Here is a 26,211-nt window from a genome sequence, read left to right on the forward strand (position 1 = left end):
AGGCTCAGGTTCTTTATGTTACTCATCTTGATGTGAAATTTACTTCTACAATTCTTCTTCTGCTGTCTGATTGACATTGGGGTCGAGATGTAATGAAGTCCAAGTTCTGGCCCAACTGGGACGTTTTTCTTTTAAGAGGCAGTCATTTACGTGGTATGGTTTAGCCTTGTAAGTGATTGCCCCTTTAAAAAAAAAAAGTCTGTGTCCGGGCGGCATCCCGCACGGACTTCATTACATCACGCCCTAGCTCTCTCTCTCTCTGGTCACAGTTACGCCTAGGGCTATTATGCTTATTGTGCGCCTGGCCAGCTATTGGTGAACAACAAGTTTCAGCATAACCTGCCAGTCTTTGGCCTGGAATTGACAGTAGTTATTCCTGTAGAACCCTTACCTGCATAGCCGGTTTCTGCACATCCACAGCAACATTTCCGATTTGCGTTAATATGCTTAATACAAGTAGCGTATTACTAACAGACGAAGTTATACTTTGTTTTCCTGAAACGACTATAGAACTTAGGTTCGCAAGCACACCAGGAACTTGTGTTTCAGATCCAGGACTCGTTAAGGCCTGAAAAAAAAAAGAATTTGTACTAATGAAGTAGTTAACATAATGGGGGTCATTCTGAGTTGTTCGCTTGTTAGTTTTTTTCCGCTACGGAGTGATTAGTAGCAAACTGCGCATGCGCAATGTTCGCAGTGCGCCTGCGCCAAGTAAATTAGCACAAAAGTTTAGTATTTTACTCACGGCGTAACAAAGATTGACAGGAAGTGGGTGTTTCTGGGCGGAAACTGGACGTTTTATGGGAGTGTGCGGAAAAATGTTGGTGTTTCTGGGAAAAACGCGGGAGTGTCTGAAGAAACGTGGGAGTGTCTGGGCGAATGTTGGGTGTGTTTGTGACGTCAAACCAGGAACGAAGCTGACTGAACTGATCGCAGTGTAGGAGTAAGTCTGGAGCTACTCAGAAACTGCTAAGAAATTTCTATTCGCAATTCTGCTAATCTTTCGTTCAGAATTCTGCTAAGCTAAGATACACTCCCAGAGGGCGAGGTCTTAGCGTGTGCAATGCTGCTAAAAGCAGCTAGCGAGCAAACAACTCGGAATAAGGGCCAATGTGCAATACAATTTGTTGAAGTGTGTGTACTGTTCTGTGCTATACACAGTTGTTAAATAGTAGACACCAGTAGAAAGACGTTTGGTGGATACACCAGCTGGATAGACCTAACCAGGATGGGTACAGCCGCACTCACAGTGCTGTACGCTTCACTTCACACGCAGCGAAGATGAAGTGAAGCGTACAGCATTACGAAAGGGTCCCAAACCGAGCTGAGTAGTACCCGTCTGTGTACCACTGCAATGCTCAAATACAGTGACAAGACGACGCAGCGCATGCGTAGACTACAGAATGGTGGCCATCTTGGTAGAAGACCAAATGCATCATCTAATGGAGCACTAAGGAGGAAGCACAGTAGTGCACTCCATACACCGACATAATTAATATATAGTTACCATTGTTTATGCTTGTTAAAGTTATGAATGTTACACTTGTTATAGACCAGGGTAGATAAGCTGTAGGACCACTCATCTGTGGCATTTCTCTTCCTGTTCTGCCTCTGACAAGGTTAAACAATTAGGGTCTGCTTCCGAGTCGGACACTGCAGCATCTATTTCTGAGTCTTTTTCCGGTCCCGCGTCTGTGACTTTATGCTGATAGCACTACAAAGCCCTTCCCTAGTGTGACTGAAGCCTTCCTAGAGGAACCAAGATGGAGTATGCGCAGTAGGGTCCTCCAAGTTCAACATCTCAGAGTGAGTTGCTGTCCCACTGCTGGCAGAACGCAGCTGGTGGGAGCTGTCACCTGCATGTAGCTGTCCGCAGGGGGAGAGTGAGTGCATGGACAGACACCATACACAATTATATAACAGATGACTTTACTTTGAGCATAGTGATCACATCCATCTCATTACAAGGAAGGAAAAACTGAGTTTTCAAACACATTAAAACATACCTCCCAACTGTCCTGATTTTCGCGCGACAGTCCCGTTTTTTGGGGACTGTCCCGCTGTTCCACCCGCGGGCCGCAGTGTCCCGCGTTGGGGGGGGGGGGGGGCAGTTGGGAGGCTCAAGCACTCACTGCCCTGCCTAGCAGAGCAGCGGTGAATAGACGCTGTGCGCATGCGCACAGCGTCTATTCACTGGAGTCAGAGGGAGAGGGGGCATGCCAGCGGCTCACAGAGCGCTGGGCACGCCCCCTCAGTGACGAAAACGGGGGCGTGGCTCGCGGGTCCTCAGTCAAGCCACGCCCCTTTTCGTAGGTCACACCCTTTTTTCGGGAGCGCGCCGCGCGTGTGTCCCTCTTTGTACAAAAGAAAAGTTGGGAGGTATGTTAAAATGTTCTTGTTTATACTCTTCTACTCTCCGGGAATATCAGGGAGACTCCGGAATTTCAGGGAGTTTAGAGGGAATTTCTACTACACTTCCAACAGAGTAAATCAGCCTCCTGGTACCTGTATGACGGCCTGATGGAAGTATGTGACGACTTGATGTATGGCCCCCATCCCCCTATGTCTCGAATCAATGTATTGATTCCACAGAAATGCATCGGACTGCAATGATATGCAACGACCCCGTTGTGCGCTTTCACCAAACAGAGCCAATCATACCCAATCTATTCGGTTGTTGTAATTAGTTCATTCCATCAATGTGTCCACTGACGTTTTTCAACAATGGAAAAACTGCCAGTTCATGATCTATACAGATGTGTCCTCATTCATTGTTGCTGCAGTCACGCCAAACAACGCCCTCTCAGAGTAGAAGTAATATGGTAGTACAGCGGGGGCGCCACGCCTCGTGCATGCATTACTGATCCAGACTGTGTCCTGGGATGGAATATGGGATCATCTCCAACACCATCGGTTGGCGGTGTGACCCCAAGCTGGCCGCTGCACAACCTACCAACAGGCCAGGAAATCTTCGTCCTCTGACAGAGATCCTGGCCTCGCCCCTCCCCTGCAATGGGGATGATGCACCTCCACTTTGAGAAATGCGTCGCCTCCTCATATCCGCCCCGTTATGGCATCAGACTGTCAATCACTGACAGTATGATACAATCCTGCGTCTGCCGTCTAGGTCTGGCGCATGTATAAAGTACTGAACATCGCTACTTTGCTGCATGTGCCACAGATCCTCCGGATCTGAATCAGGCCCCAGGTCCCATGAGACTTTGCGACATTGGTGCGCGACTCTGTATACGAAGTGCTGCAGCAGCTGCGGCTTTGTTCCATGCCAAGATCTGTTGTGCTTCGTATACAGACTCAGTCGCACACAGATACACAAGTGTGGCATATCAAATGAATCAGTCTTCCGGGGCGTCCTAGGCGCATGACGCCCGATGCTAGCGGAGTTGCACAGGACCTGGCAGCTCACTCCCGCCAGGCATCTCGCGCTGCATGGTGTATTGAGGCTAGATGAGGACACATTTGTAGAAAAGTTGAGAAATGAGTTTGTAGGTCCACTTACCGCCACTTGATTACTGAGCGTGTTGAGAGCTGCAAGCACACAGAGAGAATCATTCACAACCCAAGATGCCTGACCGCTACCCGTGGTGCACGTGTAGATCAAGTCTCCCGTCAGGCTAGTGTTTTTGGTATTACACGAAACTGTGATAACGCTACCGTTCTTTCCCACGCCAATGTTAATTTGGTAACACTCTGGATCTGTAAAAGCAAAGAATTCAAAACAACTTATTTGCAATTTCTTGTTCACTATTATAATGTTATAATATATTATACAGTATATACAGTATAGAATTTTATTACATATTCATGGGGTATAAATATGGTACTGTACAATTGTTTTGGGCAGTTTTTCGTGGCAATAACCAGACTTGCGACCTACTGTAAGTCAGACAGTGATAGCAATGGCAACTGCAGTGGGTCCTAGTTTCAGCTGCATCTAACTACTGAATGGACCGGTTAGTCAAAGCGTATTGTGAGTCTTTGTTACAATCATCAACGTCTTTAAGGTGTCTTCATCTTAGGTTCATTGATGATCAGTGTCGATCTGGGGCACAAAGAGCCCACCAGAGAATGCAGTGGTAGTGGCCCAAACTTAAGGGGTGTGGCAGGGCCAAACTAGGATTTTCGTCACCCGGGGCAAGGCAGTAATCCATCCCCCCCCCCCCCCTTAAAAAAAAAAACCTATCTAAAATAATCAGATTGTCAAAAGTTTTGAAAAAAGGGGTCACTACTGGACATTATTCCTCTATGTGCCTCAAATGCCCTATGCGTCACATGCCCCACCAGCGTGTTCAACTACATGCTCCTCTGTGTGTCATTCCACTATATTGTAACACTTCATCACTGCACTAAATTCCCCTATCCACTGCACTACATCACTACACTACATGTCCCTATGCACTGCACTACATAGTACCCTATATGCTACACTACATCACTACGCTACATCCCCTTATATGCTACGTGGTGTATGTGGTATGTGGTGTATGTGGTATAAGTGGACTACATGCCTCTATATACTGCAATACATTACTACACTACATACCCTATATGGTACACTACATCACTGCACTACACCACCCTATAAGCTACACCAAATCCTCCCATCTGGGAGGCAAAGCGGAGGTTGATTCTGCTAACTGGGAGCACAGTGTGCTTCTATAGCTTGTACGGTGCACTGCACGCTAGTCGCAGCACTGCATGGCAAAGAAGAGAGTTTAAGACAGTAGCTGACATAGGAGAGATCCCAGGTACTGAAGCTCACCCGCACAGCGCCGGAGCCAGCTGCAGGCAGACAGGTGGGTCAGATACATTGCCCTGGGAGCTGTCTGCTGTCTCACTGGAGCAGCACAGCACTGCCGGTAAAAAACAAAACAAAAAACCCTGCTCCTCTGTAACTCCTTGGCGCCCCCTCAAATCCTGCACCCGGGGCGCATGCCCCCATAGACCCCCCCCATAGTTACGGCCCTGGGTGTGGCCAGCCATCAGAGAAGGTGTGGCCCACCACCACAGGGGCATTTGGCTAAACATAAGAGAGGACTTGTAAAGAATAGGGCCTCTTTATAAAGGAGGGGACAGGTGTGTGTTAGGACCACCCAAATTGATTGGCAAGAGGGCTAATCTTGGTGTACTTTCCATAGGAAGAAAGAGAGAAAGAGATAGATGATTGGTTGCCATGGGCAACTTCTCCACTGGCTCACTTCTCCACTCTTTTCACTGCTTCATGAATAGACCTGATTGGTTTTATCCCGAAACAGGTATGGCAGAAGAACCTGTGAGCCATGAAACCAGTATGGCGGAAACTGTAAGACTCTTAATGACCCCAGAGTGGTTAGCTTTGAGTGATTTATAACCTCATTCCCATACCATAATATAAAGGGTCATTTATTCAGGGTAAAAGTATATTGATTCCTTCAAAAATATCCTGGGAAGTATCTGCTATTAGGCACTTATTTACCACATACAGTAGTAGCTATGTATTATTGGCACACCAGATGCATTCATATTCCTCCTGCCTATTTCATATGGCAAGTTGTAGATAAATGTAGTGGGGTATTATTTCCACAATATAATAAATCCTTATTGTATCTTGATATAACGTGGCAGAAAAAAACCCAGATATTTATTATGAGTTTACAGAGATGATGATTTTCACACTTATATTTTTACTTTTTTTTATTGCAAACAGCTTGTAAGTTTCTCCATTTGTGTTTCAGGTTCACTCTTTTACCAAAGTCTAAAACATTTAAACTACAGACATATTACTAATTTATATAATAATACAACAAAGTCTGTCCACAGTCAGACATTCCGAGTAGGTGCCGGAACTCAACCATAGGTAACGGTAATTTAACTGTTGCATGGGGGCACTTAAAAAATGACAGCTGATTGGTCTCTCTTCACCACTATACTATCTCTCTGTCCAAGTCTTGATACATCTCCACCTTAGTAACAGTGTTTTGCAGTTTCTCATTAGCACCAAACTACAGAGACCGAGGTACAGTAATATGGGAAACATTTAGGAGGCATTTTTCAGAAATGCTATGCGAAATTAAGTGGCCACCTACCGGCCTACATAGCAACTGACCTGCAAGTGATCGCTCAATCACCCATTAAATCTCACACAGCATAAGTATATACAGATGCTGCTACATCTGTATATACTGAACGGGTGTGGTATGGAGGGTCGACAGTGTCTAGGTCGACCACTATTGGTCGATAGTAACTAGGTTGATAGGGATGCTAGGTCGACAGGGTCTGTAGGTTGACCTGGTCTAGGTCGACAGGTCAAAAGGTCGACATGAGTTCTTTAAGTTTTTTATATTTTTTTGGTGTTGTTTTCGCCGTACATTGACCGGGAACCCCAATTAGTGCACGTGTCCCCACGCATGGCTCGCTTCGCTCGCCATACTTCAGGCAAAGTTACTATACCCAATCGTAGTCAGCGTGGATCGTTAAGTATGAAAAAGTAAGAAAAAAATGTGAAAAACTCACGTCGACCTTTTGACCTGTCGACCTAGAACATGTCGACCTAGAGACTCTGTCGACCTAGAGTGGTCGACTAGACACTGTCGACCTAGAGACCGGATACCATACTTAACCATGACCTTTGGCCAACTTGTGTAGTCCACTCATCCACCCCTGGCCAGTGAAGCACACATCTGAATGTCCACACCGCGCGCAAGTTCACGACGACCTGCAACGCCCATGGCTGCCATCAGTTGGGTACACCTTGAACTTTTTGATGCATTTCTGCATACCCGTAACGAAGCGACTGACGGGTCCAAAATCCTAGTTTTCAAAATGGAACAACTATACAATAAAATGGTAAAAGAGGACGGACCAGATAGAACCAGTACGCCGGGAGGCCCAAATTGAGGGCAGGCCCCTTCACATCAACATGTGAGAAGCGCTAGAGAGTTCTATGGCTATTAGATATCACAATTACACAGTAACAATGTACAACAGAAGGCTTACCTTTAACATAAGTCAGCGTCATTACGTTACTTGTTACAGTATCACCCAGTAGGTTAGTAAGTATGCAACAAGCTGTGAAATTGCTCACTCCGGCAGTATAATTCGCAATAAAGCAACTTCCATTAACAGACATCTCTGTGGAGAAAGAGTCATCGTATAAGTTTTTTTGGTCCATGAGAAACGTGATCCTAACATCACACATCATTGGGGTTTATTTAACAAACTGGGGCATGTATAAAGATACACTATAAGTTCAGCCAGCTACAGCCTGTCATCTTATAAGTGGAGTTTTATAAATGGAAGAAGCTGTCTGACTGGTTACTGGGAATACTAGGGTCTTTTATTTCTGTATAGAGGTTTTGTGATCTGCACAATTATGACATTCTACAAACACAATGTGAGTCTACAACAGAGGTTCTCAAACTCGGTAGTCGGGAGCCCACACAGTGCATGTTTTGCAGGTAACCCAGCAGGTGCACAGGTGTATTAATTACTCACTGACACATTTTAAAAGGTCCGCAGGTGGAGCTAATTAATTATTTCACTTGCGATTCTGTGAGGAGACCTGCAAAACATGCACTGTGTGGGCCCCCGAGGACCGAGTTTGAGAACCTCTGGTCTACAACATACTGTAGAGACCTTTACCTCGTGTAGTAACGGCTGCTGACCCAGCAGATATCTGTAATGTTCCAGTAGGTTTGTACTGATTGATGAAATCTAAGCAGCAGGAAAAATTGACCATTTGACCATTTGTAAATCCTGAATTAATTGGGCTGATACTAATTTGATTTGGTTTGGCCAGTCTGAAAACATTGATCGCTTTGCTTGCCAACAGCCCCCCGTAGTTCACCAAACAGGTAAAAGTTCCTGTAAGACAAAACAAAAATAAGATCACAATATACTCACTGGTAGGATACAGGCCGGCGACGGTTAATGACACTGTAACATTCTGCTGCCATTTAATAAGACGCAGGTGCAGGTCATTACTTATAGTAGCTGAATAACACACGGGTAATAGTTCTTATTTATTACCAGTTATTTATATAGCGCACACATATTCCACAGCGCTTTGCAGAGAATATTTTGCCATTCATATCAGTCCCTGCCCCAGTGGAGCTTACAATCTATAGTCCTTACCACATGTACACGCACACACATTCACATTAGGGTTAATTTAGTTGGGAGCCAATTAACCTACCAGTATATTTTTGGATTGTGGGAGGAAACCGGAGCACCCGGAGGAAACCCACGCAAGTACGGGGAGAATATACAAACTCCACACAGTTAGGGCCATGGTGGGAATTGAACCCATGACCTCAGTGCTGTGAAGCAGTAATGCTAACCATTACACAATCTGTACTGCCCATCCTTAATAGCCGTGTAAGCGCTCTCTAATCCATTGGTGGAAAGCAGGCGTTACATGTCTATGTAAGCAAGCAATGTTTCACTATCATTCATCAAAATGAGGGATATAATGGGTAGAAGAGTTCTTGCAGTCTTCTAGCTAACATATATGCTCTGTACAGATTGATAGTTTAGAAATAGAGCTCCTGAATCAGATGTGGTTGAAGTTCCTTGGTAGCAGACGCCTCCTGCTGCAGTAGTGATCTGCAACCATGGAGGCCTCTTCCCTCCCCCTATACGGCGGCGAAACATACCTTCATCTGGAGAAACGGAAGCCGTCGCTGCCCCCCGCCCCCCAAACAGCATCAATCACTTACAGTCTGATGCCGTAATGCGCTCGTCGTGGCAAATTACCAATAATCGGTACTTGGCTGCATGAACAGCAACTCCAACCACATCTGACTAACCCCAGGGTCATGATCAGAGATGCTGCAGAGACATAACTATACGTTTTCTTTTACTCTTTCCATCCTAAACCAGTTGCCTTTCAGACATTGATTTGGAGTTGTAGAGTTACAATGTAGAATGAAGACAATAGACAAACACAAAGGAAAGTTTAACACCGTTGCAGTCAAAAGTTGATATACGACTCAAGGGGATACGGTCATTAGGTCGACCACACTTAGGTCGACAGTCATTAGGTCGACATGGTCAATGTGTTTCTCACTTTTTTTTTTTACTTTTTCATACTTTATGATCCACGTGGACTACGATTGGGAATAGTAACCTGTCGAGGCACCTTGCCCGAAGCACGGCGAGCCATGCGAGGGGACACGGTGCAGTAATTGGGGTTCCCGGTCACTCTACGAAGAAAACAACACCAAAAAACGTAAAAAAACTAATGTCGACCTTTTCCCATGTCAACCTTGTTCATGTCGACCTAATGACTGTGTCGACCTAATGCATATCGACCAATAGTGGTTGACATAATGACTGTTGACCTAAGTGTGGTTGACCTAATGACCCATACCCGATTCCAGAGTTTATTTGACCCCATTGTTTAATACACAGTTGTATTTATTAGTGTATTAGTAGGCCATTTTCATAAAGAAGGCATGCATGAGTAACACCAAATATAACATCTCATTTAATCACCTTCCCAAACCAAAGCATAAAATATACAGTATATAAACCAGGGCCGGAATGCCCATCGGGCCTCCGGCTCCCTGGTTTAGCTACCCCCCCTCCCCCCCGGTCTCCATGCAAATGGGGGCGTGCTGCGAGTTCACGCCCCCCCCTGACTCGCAGCATGCCCCTGTACATCGTGACAGCACACCCTCCGTCACGTGCACGCTCGTGTTCACAAATGCCCGGGCCGAAACGGAGCCCCAGTCCGTCCCTAGTATAAACTGCAGAAAACATATTTTCATGCACACAAAGAGAAGAATGAGCGGAGATTGAAATCAATGCCCCCACTCAGGACTGCCATCAGAAATTGTGGGGCCCGAGACTGAATGGGAAGCCCCCCCCCCCCCCCCCCGAAAAAAAACAGTAAAATAAAAATAAATATATATTTAAAAAAATCAAAAAGAAAGTTTCTATGCAGACACCAAGCAACCCCCTCAAGTCTGTGTATTTAAGGTAGGAATAGGAATATTTATTTATTTTAATTGAAATTTTTTAATTTGCCATCAGACACCTTAAGTTCTCACCTAATTTTTTTATTTTTATTTTTAAATATATATGTTATATACACATGCATACATACATGTGCCGCTGTCTGGAGGGCCCAAGATGCTCATGCTGCTGCCTGTCCGCCGCTGTCCCCACTGTTCTGCTGCTGTCCTTCGTCCTCCTGCAGCTCTGTATTGAAAATGTCCCTCTCAAAATGGCCACCGCCTCTCCTCTGTGGCGGCGGCCATTTTGGGAGAGAGGTTTTTCAATACAGAGCTGCTGGAGGATCGGAGGACAGCGGCAGAACAGCGGGGATGACAGCGGAATGGCGGGGACAGCGGTGGGCGGGCAGGCGGTTGCATGAGCATCCCGGGCCCCCCTCTCTCTTCAGAGAGGCCGGGCCCGGGACAGCTGTGTCCCCAGAACCCCCCTGATGGCGGCCCTGCCCCCACTGGCCAAATGGCCACCTGCTACATCACTGAAGTGTGAGCATATATTCACTTACCATTCCATTCCACGGTTACAGTGTTGCTTGGGATTATGAGATTAGAAGTACACATGGTCAGGTCGGTATTAGTACTATAGTACTGGGTAGGAATGCTGTTGTTTGCACTGCTAGTGATGAAGTACCAGCTCATATTTCTTACTGGTGCGACGTTACATTTGCACTGCAACATTAGTGCTGTCCCCTCTGAGATGTTCGTGGAGTTTGCAGTAATAGTAGCCACGGCTAATAGAAAAATAGAGACAAATACAGTATGATATTATATTCAATATTTTTTAAGCATCCATCCCTATACAAATATCACTGTGGCCCTGCCTGCTGCGTGTGAGCCTCTGCTCTTATTTAGGGGGTAATTCCAAGTTCATCGCAGCAGGAAATTTTTTAGCAGTTGGGCAAAACCATGTGCACTGCGGGGGGGGTAGATATAACATGTGCAGAGAGAGTTAGATTTGGGTGTGGTGAGTTCAATCTGCAATCTAAATTGCAGTGTAAAAATAAAGCAGTCAGTATTTACCCTGCACAGAAACAACATAACCCACCCAAATCTAACTCTCTCTGCACATGTTATATCTGCCACACCTGCAGTGCACATGGTTTTGCTCAACTGCTAAAAAAATTCCTGCTGCGATCAACTTGGAATTACCCCCTTAGAGTGTAAGGGGTTTAGCCAAGAAACCCATCGCTCATACTGTATGTCATATCTCATGCAGTGCAGGTAATAGTTCCATAGAGATATCGCTGCAGTCTAAACTGGCCCTTAAAATCCTTAGTTGTTTTCTTTTGGCCAGCAAACACAGTAAGACATGTAGCTTACAGATTTACAGAGGGGGAGATGTACTAAGTAGTGAAAAGCGTGGAGAAGTGAGCCAGTGGAGAAGTTGCCCATGGCAACCAATCAGCACTGAAGTAACATTTATAATTTGCATACTTTAAAATTATACAGAGCAGCGGATTGGTTGCCATGGGCAACTTCTCCACTGGCTCACTTCTCCACACTTTTCACTGCTTAGTACATCTCCCCTTAAAAAAGTCTGTAAGCGCTGATAAAAGCTACATGTCTTACTGCATTTGCTGACCAAAAGAGTACATCTCCCTCTTAATTCAGGTAAAGTATTAATTTTATTGAGCGCATACAGGTTTAGGGGTCTATTCAATTCCAGTCGGAATTGCCGTCAAGTCGGAAAGACGTCAGTTTCCAAGTTTTTTGGGTTGAATCAGGATTCGACCTATTCAACTGTGTTACTGTTTTTCCGACTTGTTGGAAATTTCGAACTGTCGGAAAACAGCGGATAAGCCGCGGATCCACGTATTTTGTCAAATTTGCGGCCATTTCCGACAGGTTTTTGGCCCATTTTTGACAATGCTGATTCGGCTTCAAAAACAGTCGAATTGACGTTGTCGAAAATGGGCAAAACCTGATGGAAGTGCCCGCAAATTGAATACTGAACTGTCGGATCTTCTCAGTCGGAGAGGATCCGACAGGCATTTGAATAGACCCCCTAGTACGAAGTGGTGTGGAATCGAAGACACACATTAGGTCAACATATTTAAAATATATTGGGTATGGTCGACAGTTACAAAAGGTCGACAGGGTCAAAAGCTTGACATGGCAACTAGTTGTCTGGTTGGAATGATAATTGGCCAGGGTGTGGGCGCAAGCGATAATCAATCGTTTGCTCCCATACGCTGCAAACTAGCAAATAATGGTCGTTTCAATCAGTAGGAAAAATCAAACGTTTGATATGTCCCAACAGTTGGGCAACTATCATCCAGCACAGGGGGAAAGACCGATTAGTAGATGGACACTTCTTCTGCTAGAGCCCCGGTGATAGGGTGCAGTGTTTCTGCTGCACCGGTGCTGGGATCCCTGTTGTAGTCGTGTGCATTGGGCACGTAGGTTGGGTTGGAGCGGATAGGGTGGTGGGTAGAAGACTGTGCCCCCATGCCTCCGAGACTGCCCCTCACCAGGCTGCCCTCCTTCACATCCACCCAGGAGGAGGTGACAGAGGCTGCGCTACAGTGCCCGGATCTGGGGACACATCCTGGGTGGGGATAGAGAACGTTGTTGAGCGGCTGGTCAGCTGGATGGTTGGAGGGAAGTTGGTGTATGGCTCACGTTACCTACAATTAGGGTTAGTGTTAGACTGCAGTTAATGTTAGTGTTATGGCTACGGTTAGGCTGCAACTAGGGTAAGGTTTATGGTTAGGCTTAGACTAAATTTTGAGTTTGACATACCGACTGTCAACATTGACATATTGTAAGTATTGGCATTCTGAATGACATACCATTGTCCATTCAGGAGATAAAGTAATTTGAAGTGAAAACGGTAAATGATGAGTGGTGCAATGAGATAAAACCATGATGATATATCTGCCTACTCTGGGACCCAAATACAGCTTCATGTTCAGGCCCATGAGTAGTGATCACTAATTTTCATGCAAACCTTTTTTCCCCCCTTAATTTTCTGCCCCCACAAATCCTCCTGCCTGCCGGCTGTATCTTAATATCAGAAACTCTTGTGAATATTTATTCTAGATATTACATACATGAAGATGTATACGTCACTTGGACTATCTGCATCAGGACTGCTCCGTGCCCTGTGGAACAGTTACAGGTATAGCTGAATGGGCTCACGCCGGAGCAGCTGAAGGGGTCAGCTGTAATGGTGTACGTCTTACATGTAGCGCTGGACACTGCGATCCCTGTTTAAAAAAAGAAAAAGAAAGTACAGTACATTATGTGACGCTGGCAGAGCAGCAACCGTATGAAACAACTGTATTCTGTTTCGATATTAACAACAAATATAAATGGAGAAGCGGCTGTACAATACCTGGGCTCAGCATGCCTACAAATCGCAGGGCAACAAACGCCCGTTTCGTAGAAAGGACCCAGTCTCCACCCCTGCTGTGCCCCCCCCAAATGCTGCAGCATGTCAGTCATTCTGCAGCAAAGGGGGGTCCGCAAGCGATCACGCAGGACACATTCTGCACTTGCGCAGTCCCCAAATCAACAATTTACATACAAATCTGAATCAGGCCCCGGGAGCGTAGCCGGAGTGGATTGGGACATGGTCTAGAACCTGTGCTCATGCATGTTTATCCTTATGCTGGGCATACGCTATACAATTATCCGGCCAGTCCACCAGATATCTGAAGATCACGCAGATACAGTAACTGTAGTGTACATTGCTGTGACCGACCATTAATTATCGGTCCCAGTGGTACAAGTATGATGGTACAAGGCGGTACGGCATACCATTAAGAGATTAGCAGTACGCCGTACCGCCTACCACCTTCCCACCGTGGCCTCACCTGTGAAAGCAAATATGTTGACTATGCCATTGTCTGTCTATGCAAACGGATCTATGTTGGCAGAACCATCTGGATACTAATATTACTGACAGACATACTAAACCTAAAGGTTTATGTGCATCACCGCTGGTGGTGCACCTGCGGATGCACAGGATTGCTTGGTTGCGGGCAGCAGGCATCTGGGGGCGGAGGATGGGCGGAGCTGGCCAGCTTTCCTGTAACATGTACAGCCAGCCATAGGATTATACTGGGATCTGGTTAAGATCTCGGCGGTCGGGATCCCGGCAGTCTAAATACTGACGCCGGAATAACGACACTACTCCTCGGGATCCTGACATTTGTCACTATCTGGTGCTGGGATCCCAAACGATGATTACATAGGGCATGAGGGTAGGGTGTGGGGTGTTAGGCAGATGGTTAGGCTGCGGGGAGAGAAGGTTAGGGTTAGCCACCCCTGGGGAGGGTTAGGTTTGGGCTGCAGAAGGGAAGTGGAACATTGAGGTGGAAACCTAGACTGGATAGATCTTGATTTCAGAGACTTTTTGTGATTGTGTTACAATGGGCATCCGTTCACATGGTCGACCATGTTATGGTCGACAGTCATTAGGTCGACCACTCTTGGTCGACATTGACATGGTCGACATGGACACATGGTCGACACATGAAAGGTCGACACATGAAAAGGTCGACATGAGTTTTTAACTTTTTTTTCTTTTGGGGAACTTTTCCATACTTTACGATCCACATGGACTACGATTGGAACGGTAAAGTGTGCCGAGCGAAGCGGTAGCGGAGCGAAGGCACCATGCCCGAAGCATGGCGACACAAAAAAAAGTAAAAAATCTCATGTCGACCTTTTCATATGTCGACCTTTCATGTGTCGACCATTTTCATGCGTCGACCATGTGTCCATGTCGACCATGTCAATGTTGACCAATAGTGGTCGACCTAATGACTGTCGACCATAACATGGTCGACCATTCATACCGGAACCGTTACAATGCTAATCCCCAGTTTCCCAGCACAGAAACCAGCTTAATAGAATCCTTACCTCTGATGGGAGAATTAGTTTGGCAGGTAAGATCAAACGAAGGATTTCCCACTTGTGTGCAGCACTGTACCACAGATTGGGATGTATTATTGCAAGGAATGGCTCTGTTTATTACAGCAAGATCCAAGGATCCAACATATAAATCTGTCTGTACTACGTAAGAACTCGTGTCCAAGTCTATGGTGCAAATATACGTTCCTAAAAAAAGACAAAAAGATGTAAAAAAGTTATGAAAGCAAACAAGGTATGCTATATATAACACAGGCTGAAGACCCCTAAATAATTCCTTGGTTACTGGTTCTTATTGTTTTCTTATCTTTTCTTTCCACGCTGCCAAAGCATACCTTACAGCCGTCCCAATATCTTCGTCTTAGGAGTGACAAAGTGGTAGGTAAGTCATGTTCATTGCTACTCTATATAGCACCTGTTAACAGGTGTTTGGGGAGATAGGGGTTAAGGAGCAACCTAATGTTTCAAAAGCGCCAGGCCGTTGTCTGGCCATGCCCCATCATGACATGGCCACAACTCTGGACTCAATTCAAGGAGCTCAAACCTTGGTCTTGAGCAAACCACACTGCCCCTGAAGAACTTCCATCACCAAACTAATTAACGGCTGGTAAGCTCACCCACCGAATAAATGGGCAGCAAAACAGGAGTGACATCACCATTTGTGACTGAACGGTGATGGGATAAAGAGCAGCTTTAGGGTTTCAAAAGTGCTAGGCACACCCTGGGAGGGTCTACCCATGACAGACAGCACCAGATTGGCTGTCCGTCTGTTAGGTAGGCGGGCTTACAGAATATTAACAAAGGGTTTTCTACTTATTTTTCCTAAGCGCCCCATGTTGCATAATGAAAAGATGATATGTACTGTAAGTGAGGTTTTATTCTCGACGCTGCACTACAAAAAAATTAGCCATTAAAATTAAAATTAATTATTCATTGCTAATACTAAGGGGGCACCAATACTTTACTAATAGACATGTAGACAATGACGCTGGACAAATATTCCCTTGAACTTTGGGCTGTACATCATGATAGAGCCTTCGGACTGGATTAAAAATGACCTCACTTATTCTAAGCATACTAACAATTAACAGCTCTCTCTAAACTGTTCTTGTATACATGCAATTTTGGAAGATTCAATCAGTAGAAAATATTTTGAAAATGAAAGTGTGTGCACAAATCTTCCACTCTTTAATACACTATACACTGAACGCACAACTCTTCTACCATTTAATACACTATACATTGAACGCACAACTCTTCTACCATTTAATACACTATACATTGAACGCACAATTCTTCCACCATTTATTACACTATACATTGAACACACAACTCTTCCACCATTTAATACACTATACAGTGAACGCACAAATCTTCCACCATTTAATACACTATACATTGAACACACAACGCTTACAACATTTATTACACTATACATTGAATGCACAACTCTTCCACCATTTAATACACTATACACTGAACGCACAAATCTTTCACCATTAAATGCACTATACATTGAACACACAACTCCTCCACCATTTATTACACTATACATTGAATGCACAACTCTTCCACCATTTAATACACTATACACTGAACGCACAACGCTTACAACATTTATTACACTATACATTGAACACACAACTCTTCCACCATTTAATACACTATACATTGAACGCACAACTCTTCCACCATTTAATACACTATACATTGAACGCACAACTCTTCCACCATTTAATACACTATACATTGAACGCACAACTCTTCCACCATTTAATACACTATACATTGAACGCACAACTCTTCCACCATTTAATACACTATACATTGAACGCACAACTCTTCCACCATTTAATACACTATACATTGAACGCACAACTCTTCCACCATTTAATACACTATACATTGAACACACAACGCTTACATTTATTACACTATACATTGAATGCACAACTCTTCCACCATTTAATACACTATACATTGAACGCACAACTCTTCCACCATTTAATACACTATACATTGAACGCACAACTCTTCCACCATTTAATACACTATACATTGAACACACAACGCTTACATTTATTACACTATACATTGAATGCACAACTCTTCCACCATTTAATACACTATACACTGAACACACAACTCTTCCACCATTTAATACACTATACACTGAACACACAACGCTTGAATGCACAACTCTTCCACCATTTAATACACTATACATTGAACACACAACGCTTACATTTATTACACTATACATTGAATGCACAACTCTTCCACCATTTAATACACTACACACCGAACGCACAACTTTTGCACCATATAATACACTGTACTGTACACTGAACGCACAACTCTTCCACCATTTTCGGACGCATGCAGTGGATCGGGGGACGTTTCATTACAAAAGGCGGTGCCTGCAGCATTTGCATAACTGCTATGATCGAAGACGCAGCACTGACGCAACTTGGGTCCACCTCTGAATCATGCCCAATGTAACATGTTGCATTCAATACTGGTGACGGCACAACATTTTAATACCTAATATTATTACTATCACTTGCACACCAAACTAGGGCAAGTCTCCTAGGTCCTTACCGATATCGTTGAATGATGCACGAAATATCGTTAACGTGGACTGTACCGCACCCCCTACGACAGCTGTGGTATACCAACTGTATGAACTGTTACTGATCTTTTGGGTTTTATTGTAATACCACGAGACGTTGTTATAAGTGGCGATACTGGATATGCACGTCAGGTTCACTGTGTCATTGGTGAAGATATTTGCTGGGTTTACTGTGATGCTGCTGTAGCCTGTGGAAATAAGAAAAACAATTACAAAATTAAGTTACTCCAGTATCACCGCTATTAGGCCAATTCCCGGAGCCCAATTAAACCTTTCAGACGCCCTAGGTTCACATGGTTGTAGTGTTTCTAACACAGAGCATGTTGTGTATGTGTACTGAGAAAATCGCCAATCATACTGTACTGTGCATATGCAAATAACCAGGGCAGCCTAGAGCTGAGTGGGGCTCGGGTACTGGGGGGAGTGGCCAAATTCAGGAGGCATGGCACCACTGCAAAGGGAGCATTTGTCCCCCTCAGCAGCTGACCTGGGCCGCTCCAACAGACCTGGGCCCCAGTAACCAGTATCCCCCCCCCCCCTCCTCTCGGCGTCCCTGCAGGTAACAAAGGTTATATAACTGACCTGTTTGATCTTGGCATCTAATGATCTAGGGATGTTTGTGGCATGTAAAGTAGTCTTTGGTTTTCAAGAATATGAGGAAGTCTCTGAGAATAATCGCATGCAGCCCTTCAAACTACTGTACCTCTGGCGCTGTAGCACAATGTACAAAAGTAACGGTTTTAGTACTAAGGGGGACATTTACTAAGCAGTGATAAGAGCAGAGAAGTGAGCCAGTGGAGCAGTGCCCATGGCAACCAATCAGCACTGAGGTAACATCTATACTTTGCATACTATAAAGTGATACAGAGCTGCTGATTGGTTGATGGGGCCACTTCTCCACTGGCTCACTTCTCCGCTCTTATCACTGCTTAGTAAATGCCCCCCTAAGTTACATATGGTTACATGAACATAGCTACAGTATTTCAAAGTCACTTTAAGAACTTTTCCCTCAACACCACAGTGGGACGACTGGATAACTAATAAGCCTCTGCCAACATGAAATGAATAGTATTCATTTTATGCTCTGGCTGCCAACTGCGTGGTGCCCCCGCCCCTCTCAAGTCCTGGGGCCCTAATCTGCATAATGGCTGATCAGGCACTGCCCATTCCCGTCTACTGTAAAAGCAACGGTGGAGAACTGGCAGCAAATAACCTAATTTAGAAAAGTGTGGTGGAATTCAGATCTAAAATTCTGTTTTGTAACATTAGGACTGTGCTTGTCTGCAAGCACAGTAGTACCCAGTGCATAATTTGCATACTCTCCCGGAATTTCCACCAGGCCAACCTCCCACATTGCGGCATTACACTGCAGGTGGTGGGTCTAAGTCGACGCGTTTCACAGTGAGGCTAGACTTCAGGGCCACGCTTCACCCATTTCTCTAGAGAACGCAATACGTAACGCCACATCCCTGCCCCCCCTCCCCCCCAATCCAGACCGCTTAATCCCTGCTTCTCTGTGTCTCGTGTTACTATTATATTATATAGCTTCATTATACAGTGGAGTAGATGTACTAAGCCTTGTAGAGAGATAAAGTGGGGAGAGAGAAACTACCAACCAATCAGCTTCTAGTTGTCATTTTTCAAACACAGCCTGTAACATGCCAGTTTGGAGCCGAAAGCCGATAATCATCCCTTTTTTGCAACTGGGATAAATTGCCCCTTTTACCCATGACAGCAATGATTGATATGTGTGTAGACGACCTATCGCACACCTTATATACCCACCAAGCCAGCTCACACACGTGACGTGCTTCCTTGGCTACGCGCTGCCGACGCCAAATGTAGGAGGTGGTCATAATAATGTGACTCGACCGTGTAACAGCACCGAGATTATAAAACAATTGTCCTGCTTGTAAAACAAAGGTCATAAGTATTACCTGTCAGTACAGTTCGAATTACTGAGTCGACAGTGTAGTTCGTGCTGAGTGTGGATATAAGAGCCTGGTTGGCTGATGCGATTGCTGAAGCAGTGACGGGTTCAGTGACAACAGTGTAATCCGCTATAATACTCCCAGGTCTGAAATTGAAGAAAACATTATAGAAAACTTAATTTGATAATAACACGCAGCGCTGACACTGGATACAGGTTATCTCTATATAGCAAATCCCAGGACCAAACATACAGGAGCTGTCACCAGCTGGATGCAAAGCTTAGATCACTTTTCTCTAAAAGAGTGGAGAGGCGAGCCTGTGGAGAAGTTGCTCATGGCAACCAATCAGCTGCTCTGTACAATTGTATAGTATGCAAATTATAACTGTTACTTCAATGCTGATTGGTTGCCATGGGCAACTTCTCCACTTGCTCACTTCATGATTAGACCCCTAGGCATCATTTGGGAAATCCTGGGGTGACCTTCCTTTACTGTGACATTTACGGTACACATTGGGGTATGAGATGTGTGCTGAATGTCCGAGCGGCACACACAATTATCAATTATTTTTAAGCAAGCTTTTCCCAAATTTTTGTTTCGTTAAATTTCTTGGACAATAAACATTGGGGTCTATGGCCCAAATGCATTAAGCTTTAAGTGGAGACGGATAAAGAGTGATAAATGACGAGCCAATCAGCTTCCTGACTGTCACGTTACAGGCTGGGTTTGAAAAATGACAGGAGCTGGTTGGCTGGTCATTTATCACTCTATGGGGTCTATTCACGAAGCAGTGATAAGAGTGGAGAAGTGAGCATGTGGAGAAGTTGCCCATGGCAACCAATCAGCTGCTCCGTACAATTGTATAGTATGCAAATTATAAATGTTACTCCAATGCTGATTGGTTGCCATGAGCAACTTCTCCACTGGCTCACATCTCCCCACTTTTCACTACTTCATGAATAGACCCCTGTATCTGTCTCCACGTTATCACTTTTTAAGGCTTAATACATTTGGGCCTATGTTCTAAGCCTCAGAAGGAAATAAAGTGAACGGAGATAAAGTATCAGCCAACCAGCACCTGTCCGCTTTCAAACACAGCCTGTAATGTGGCAGTTAGGAGCTGATTGGTTGCTATTTTATCTGCGTCTACTTTCTCTCCATCTAAGGCTTAGTAAATAGACCCCTTAGATCCACAGAGAGACCTTTTAAACTTACTCTTACCTGAAATCTGAAATGGTTGCTGATTGGAAACCGGGCAGAGATTTATAGGCGTTATTAAACTGGGGAGAAAAAAAACCAAAAACAAAGTAAACCATAGTTTACATTTTTTATAAATGCTTCAGTTTTTATTCAAACATTTTACTTAAATTGGCTCAATTTTGGAATAATTGCAACTCGGGATTGTCTTTAGTAGATCTACAGGTTTTCCTAATGCAGCATCATTTTTGGTTATGTAACCCATTGTTATCCTACAGTACAGTATATACAGTATTCAGTGTTATGCACATCTACAACATCTAAGATATATGAGGATGTTAGAAGTCATCAAAGTGCTCATGACAGTATAAAGGTATAACGCAGCAAGTGTGGCCCCTGTCTGTAGCTCTTTGTTAGGACAAAGAGAGGAATGAAACAGAGAAGATGTAGGCATTATACAGTATATAACTACAAGAATTCCAGGTTCCAGTTCCCAGGAGATCCTGGTGGGTTCACTACGATATGCCGCGGTCGGGCTCCCGGCGACCAGCATACCGGCGCCGGGAGCCCGACCGCCGGCTTACCGACAGTGTGGCGAGCGCAAATGAGCCCCTTGCGGGCTCGCTGCGCTCACCACGCTACGGGCACGGTGGCGCGCTACGCTATTTTATTCTCCCTCCAGGGGGGTCGTGGACCCCCACGAGGGAGAATAAGTGTCGGTATGCCGGCTGTCGGGATCCCGGCGCCGGTATACTGTGCGCCGGGATCCCGTCAGTCGACATACTGAAGACCACCCGATCCTGGTTATTGCTTTCATCTGATCATAGGGTGCTCTGTCAACCCGCTAAATCTGGTACGCTGCCTTGTTTTATTGCTGGTGGATAGTTTATGCTTTGTAATCGTTTGAAGTCACCTGCTATTGAATAAAATGGTATTCCACTATAGAGGATCCTCTTTTCCTCTTTTCTCCTTGCGATGTGATGGCGGAAATTGTGGGAGTTTGAGGAAAGCAGGAAAACATCTGTGGAAGTGGAGGTGTCGGAAGGTTTCTTTTTGACCTACAGTAGTTATGACTACAGCATGAACTTTATCCGTGGACTTTATATCTCTTGGACTTTTTTTTGCTAAGACTCATATTATTGATAACATAAATTTGGATTTGACCATATCCTAAAAGGTTTGCGCTGGATTACATGTTGTTATTTAACTGGAATATATTATTACCTTTTAGGCTGTGTGATGGGTTTTTGGTATGCTTTGTCCACCATCACAATGTCGGCAGTCATAATACTGACACTTTAATTTTGACAGTTAAAGTCGACACCCAATTTTAAGCCTAACCCTATGCCTAATCCTAACATTACACCCTAACCCTAAACACCAATCCTAAACCCTAACACTAAACTCTAATCTTAAACCCTAGCCCCTAAATCGCTAAACCCTAATTCTAAACTCTAAAATTTCTACTGTTGACATTTTGACTGTGTCAACATTTTATATGTTGGCATGTTAACTGTCACCATTTTGTGGGTGTCGACATTTTAACCATGTTGACATTATGACATTCAAAATTATGGTGTCAATCTGTACACGCTGCGGGCACGGTTTCTGTTCCCACTCTGTGGGTGTCGTGGACACTGACGAGTGGGAATAGTGCCTGCTAGTTGCCATGCCGACTGTCGGGATTTAGAGGTGAGCAGGATGTAGCCGTCGGTAGTGTGCTCTTCAGATGTACAGTATGTAAGGACGTCGGTTCTATCTAACCTACAGGAAATATTTGACAATATACAGTACTTATCGTATATTCATATCATCTGCAGATTAGAGCTCTAATACCTGATATTCCAGATCTCTTTTGTATTTAATGTACAGGGCTGATGTTGAGTCGGCAAAATCTGTTGAAAAGGTTTCCAGGATTCTTAAACTCAGTTGGATATTCACTAGAATAAAATAAGACATAAAATCTAAAAAAGGGAGTTTTATTTAAAATGACTTATAGCATATTTATGGCTAGATTTATCAAAGCTTGGAGAGGGATAAAGTGGAAAGAGATAAAGTACCAACCAATCAGCTCCTAACTGCCATGTTACAAGATGTGTTTGAAAAATGACAGTTAGGAGCTGGTTGGTTGGTTGGCTGGTTGGTACTTTATCTCCCTCCACTGTATCTCTCTCCAAGCTTTGATAAATCTACCCCTTAGAGAAAAGGAGGTAATTAAATGCTCTAAAAGAATAATACCCAGTTCACACCAAAAATGCAGGGTCTTACCCGGGAATACGGTCCCGGGATCATGCAGGGACATTCCCGGGTAAGACGCCTTGTATACCGCAGTCAGCAGCCCGGCATATTGCCGGGTTGCTGACATCAGCGGTGACGGCGCTAGAGATCACATGATCTCCAAGCGCCGCCTATACATAGAGAGTGAACGGGAGCCGGGGAGCATTATTTATTATTATGTATTATTTATTTATTACCAGTTATTTATACAGCGCACACATATTCCGCAGCGCTGTACAGAGAATATTTGCCCATTCACATCAGTCCCTGCCACAGTGGAGCTTACACTCTATATTCCCTATCACATGTACACACACACACACACACACACACACACACACACACACACACACACACACACACACACACACACATTCACACTAGGGTTAATATTGTTGGGAGCCAATTAACCTACCAGTATATTTTTTGGATTGTGGGAGGAAACCCACACAAGTACGGGGAGAATATACAAACTCCACACAGTTAGGGCCATGGTGGGAATTGCACCCATGACCTCAGTGCTGTGAGGCAGTAATGCTAACCATTACACCAGAGGTTCTCAAACTCGGTCCTCGGGAGTCCACACAGTGCATGTTTTGCAGGTAACCCAGCAGGTGCACAGATGTATTAATTACTCACTGCCACATTTTAAAAGGTCCACAGGTGGAGCTAATTATGTCACTTGTGATTCTGTGAGGAGACCTGCAAAACATGCCCTGTGTGGGCTCCCGAGGACCGAGTTTGAGAACCTCTGCATTACACCATCCGTACTGCCCATTGACCCGGCTCCCGTTCACACCGCACATTGAGCCTAGTTGAACACGGGTTCAACCCTGGTCAAGAGCAGGGTTGAAATACCGGGTCACTGGACCCGGTATTTCAGCCCGGTACCCTTTCATACCGCACATGAACACTGGTTATGAGCGTTCATGTGCCAATAACCCGTGTTCAGAGGTACTGGTGTGAAAGGGGTATAACAGAGATGTGAAGATACCAAAAATATAGTTGCACTAAGTTCCGCATATTGTGATGCTGCTGACTGTGGGATACCTATCGCTTTGCAGCAGATGATAGCCCAATCTGGTCAGACAAGGGCCCAGATTTATCAAGTCTTGAAGAGGAATTGCATGGTGATAAAGTACCAGCCAATCAGCTCCTTACTGTCATTTTTCAAACGCAGCCTGAGACATGGCAGTTAGGAGCTGGTTTGTTGGTACTTTATCACCATGCAATTTATCAGTCTCCAAAGCTTGATAAATCTGGGCCAAGGTTGGATGAAGACATCCCAAATGTAATGATGACCCTCACTATGCGTGACACATATCGCAAGGTAGGGACTACGAAGACGTTCCTGTGTAAGCGGAGGTCTTGCTTTTGACCCAGCAAGGCAATCAGATTTTTACACCATCTTAAAGTTTTGCAAACGTTACATAATCTAGGCATTTTAATGAAGCTCATGTAGGCCAAAGCAAACGCATTTTGCACGCTTTTTTCCACGTAACTTGCACCATTTTCTACTGCACAATCATGCACACATTCCATACTTGCAACTTCTTGCGCAAAGGGACCTGGGCCATAATGGGGGCACATAGACGTGTCCGCAGTGTGGCGACACCACTGGCTCTTAAGCATTAATAAGGATAACTAGTCGATGGGCAATAATAAAGGTATATAACTTATATTAAACGCCCCCGGGCCGTCAGGAAGCCATCCTCTAGAAGGTCACGGCTGTTTGTACGCAGATGTAACATGAACAATCAGAAGTAGAGCGCGTTTTGCCCCTCATTCTGAGTTGATCGCTCGCTAGCTGTTTTTAGCAGCCGTGCAAACGCATAGTCGCCGCCCACGGGGGAGTGTATTTTCGCTTTGCAGGAGTGCGAACGCCTGTGCAGCCGAGCGGCAGCAATCACATTTTATGCAGAACAAGACCAGCCCTGTAGTTACTTATCCTGTGCGATGATTGCCGCGACGAGTGACGCGGTAATGACATCAGATACCCGCCCAGCAAACGCCCGGCCACGCCTGTGTTTTTCCAAACACTCCCAGAAAACGGTCAGTTGACACCCAGAAACTCCCACTTCCTGTCAATCTCCCTGCGTCCGCCAGTGCGACTGAAAGCGTCGCTAGAACCTGTGCAAAACCATGATGCTCTTTGTACTCGTACGACGCGTGTGCGCATTGTGGTGCATACGCATGCGCAGATTTACAGTTTTTATAACTGATCGTTACGCAGCGAATAACGGCAGCTAGCGATCAACTCAGAATGAGGGCCTATGTTCATATGACCAAGCCTACTGTGTCACAAAGTAAGTCATCATGATGCAAGATTTGGTAATAGGGAACCAGTGGGTTCACTTCCTCTTACCTGGATTAATATGACACGACTGAGAAGGGATGCTTGTGCCTTTTATACAGTTGCAATTGCTTGCATTGGATGTGGAACAAATACTGTACGAGTTACATATAGTGTCAGGCCAGCTGTACCCGTCTTCACAGGAACACTGCACATCTCCTCCAGTCTGGTTACACTCTGGGGACGAGAAGAGCACGAAGTGTCAAAGTCATGTTAAAATACCTGATATTCAGTTGTTCAATACTATGCTCGTTAATCAGTTAATTCAATCGCTTGTTTATTCATTGTTAAAAGCAATCTGTGCTGAAAAATGGGTGAAATATTTCTTGTGAAACGCGTCGTCCTGACAGATGTTATTTTATATCTGCGGCAAAAGTGGTTAATTAATTAAAAAAATTTTTTTTAGCTATTCCATTTCCTTTGTATTTAGGAAGAATCAATGTGATCTGCTAACTGATTTAGAAGTTGTAGATTACATAGTATCTTCATCTAAAGCCATTAACTACTGATCAGTTAATTCTGATAAGATAAGAGGAGATAAGGAGAATAGTGTCTTTTTACAAGGGAAAGTGTATGCTCAATGTACTTTAGTGTTCTCTTTGTACAAGTTACGAATAAACATTATGGGATCTAGTGGCTGAGAAAAAAAGTAGAAAAGTGGACCAGTTGTGAAGTTGCCCATAGTGACTATATATCAAAACAGGGGTATTAAAAGAGGAGGGGGCCCATGTGCAGTCTCCAACCAGGCCCTCTCCTCTCTCACTTACTGGCAGCTGGGCAGCGTAGTCAGAGGCGTAGAAGGCCATGCCAGGTCCCGGTAATGTAATAGGGGCGTGGCCTAAATAGGTGTCTATGCCTGAAGAAAACAAGATTTATGGTAAGAACCGTTGTTAAATCTCTTTCTGCGAGGTACACTGGACTCCACAGGGAATG

The 26,211-nt window shown here is 44.7% G+C and overlaps 1 protein-coding gene across 1 annotated transcript in view; it reads right to left on the reverse strand.

Moving 5' to 3' along the window:
- LOC134908956 (adhesion G protein-coupled receptor F5-like) overlaps positions 1 to 26,211 on the reverse strand; it is a 306,960-nt gene that overhangs the window by 10,706 nt on the left and 270,043 nt on the right. Inside the window, exons 5-16 of the mRNA XM_063915240.1 lie at positions 25,291 to 25,455; positions 22,485 to 22,588; positions 20,673 to 20,731; positions 19,458 to 19,597; positions 17,490 to 17,708; positions 14,880 to 15,077; positions 13,064 to 13,219; positions 10,517 to 10,741; positions 7,639 to 7,860; positions 6,994 to 7,128; positions 3,518 to 3,714; positions 392 to 568 (exon numbers count right to left, since the gene is read on the reverse strand). Of these exons, the coding sequence (XP_063771310.1) occupies positions 392 to 568; positions 3,518 to 3,714; positions 6,994 to 7,128; positions 7,639 to 7,860; positions 10,517 to 10,741; positions 13,064 to 13,219; positions 14,880 to 15,077; positions 17,490 to 17,708; positions 19,458 to 19,597; positions 20,673 to 20,731; positions 22,485 to 22,588; positions 25,291 to 25,455 (1,997 nt within the window). The remainder of the gene's footprint in view (positions 1 to 391; positions 569 to 3,517; positions 3,715 to 6,993; positions 7,129 to 7,638; positions 7,861 to 10,516; positions 10,742 to 13,063; positions 13,220 to 14,879; positions 15,078 to 17,489; positions 17,709 to 19,457; positions 19,598 to 20,672; positions 20,732 to 22,484; positions 22,589 to 25,290; positions 25,456 to 26,211) is intronic.

This window comes from Pseudophryne corroboree, chromosome 4 (assembly GCF_028390025.1).
Source record: "Pseudophryne corroboree isolate aPseCor3 chromosome 4, aPseCor3.hap2, whole genome shotgun sequence".
Taxonomy (NCBI): domain Eukaryota; kingdom Metazoa; phylum Chordata; class Amphibia; order Anura; family Myobatrachidae; genus Pseudophryne; species Pseudophryne corroboree.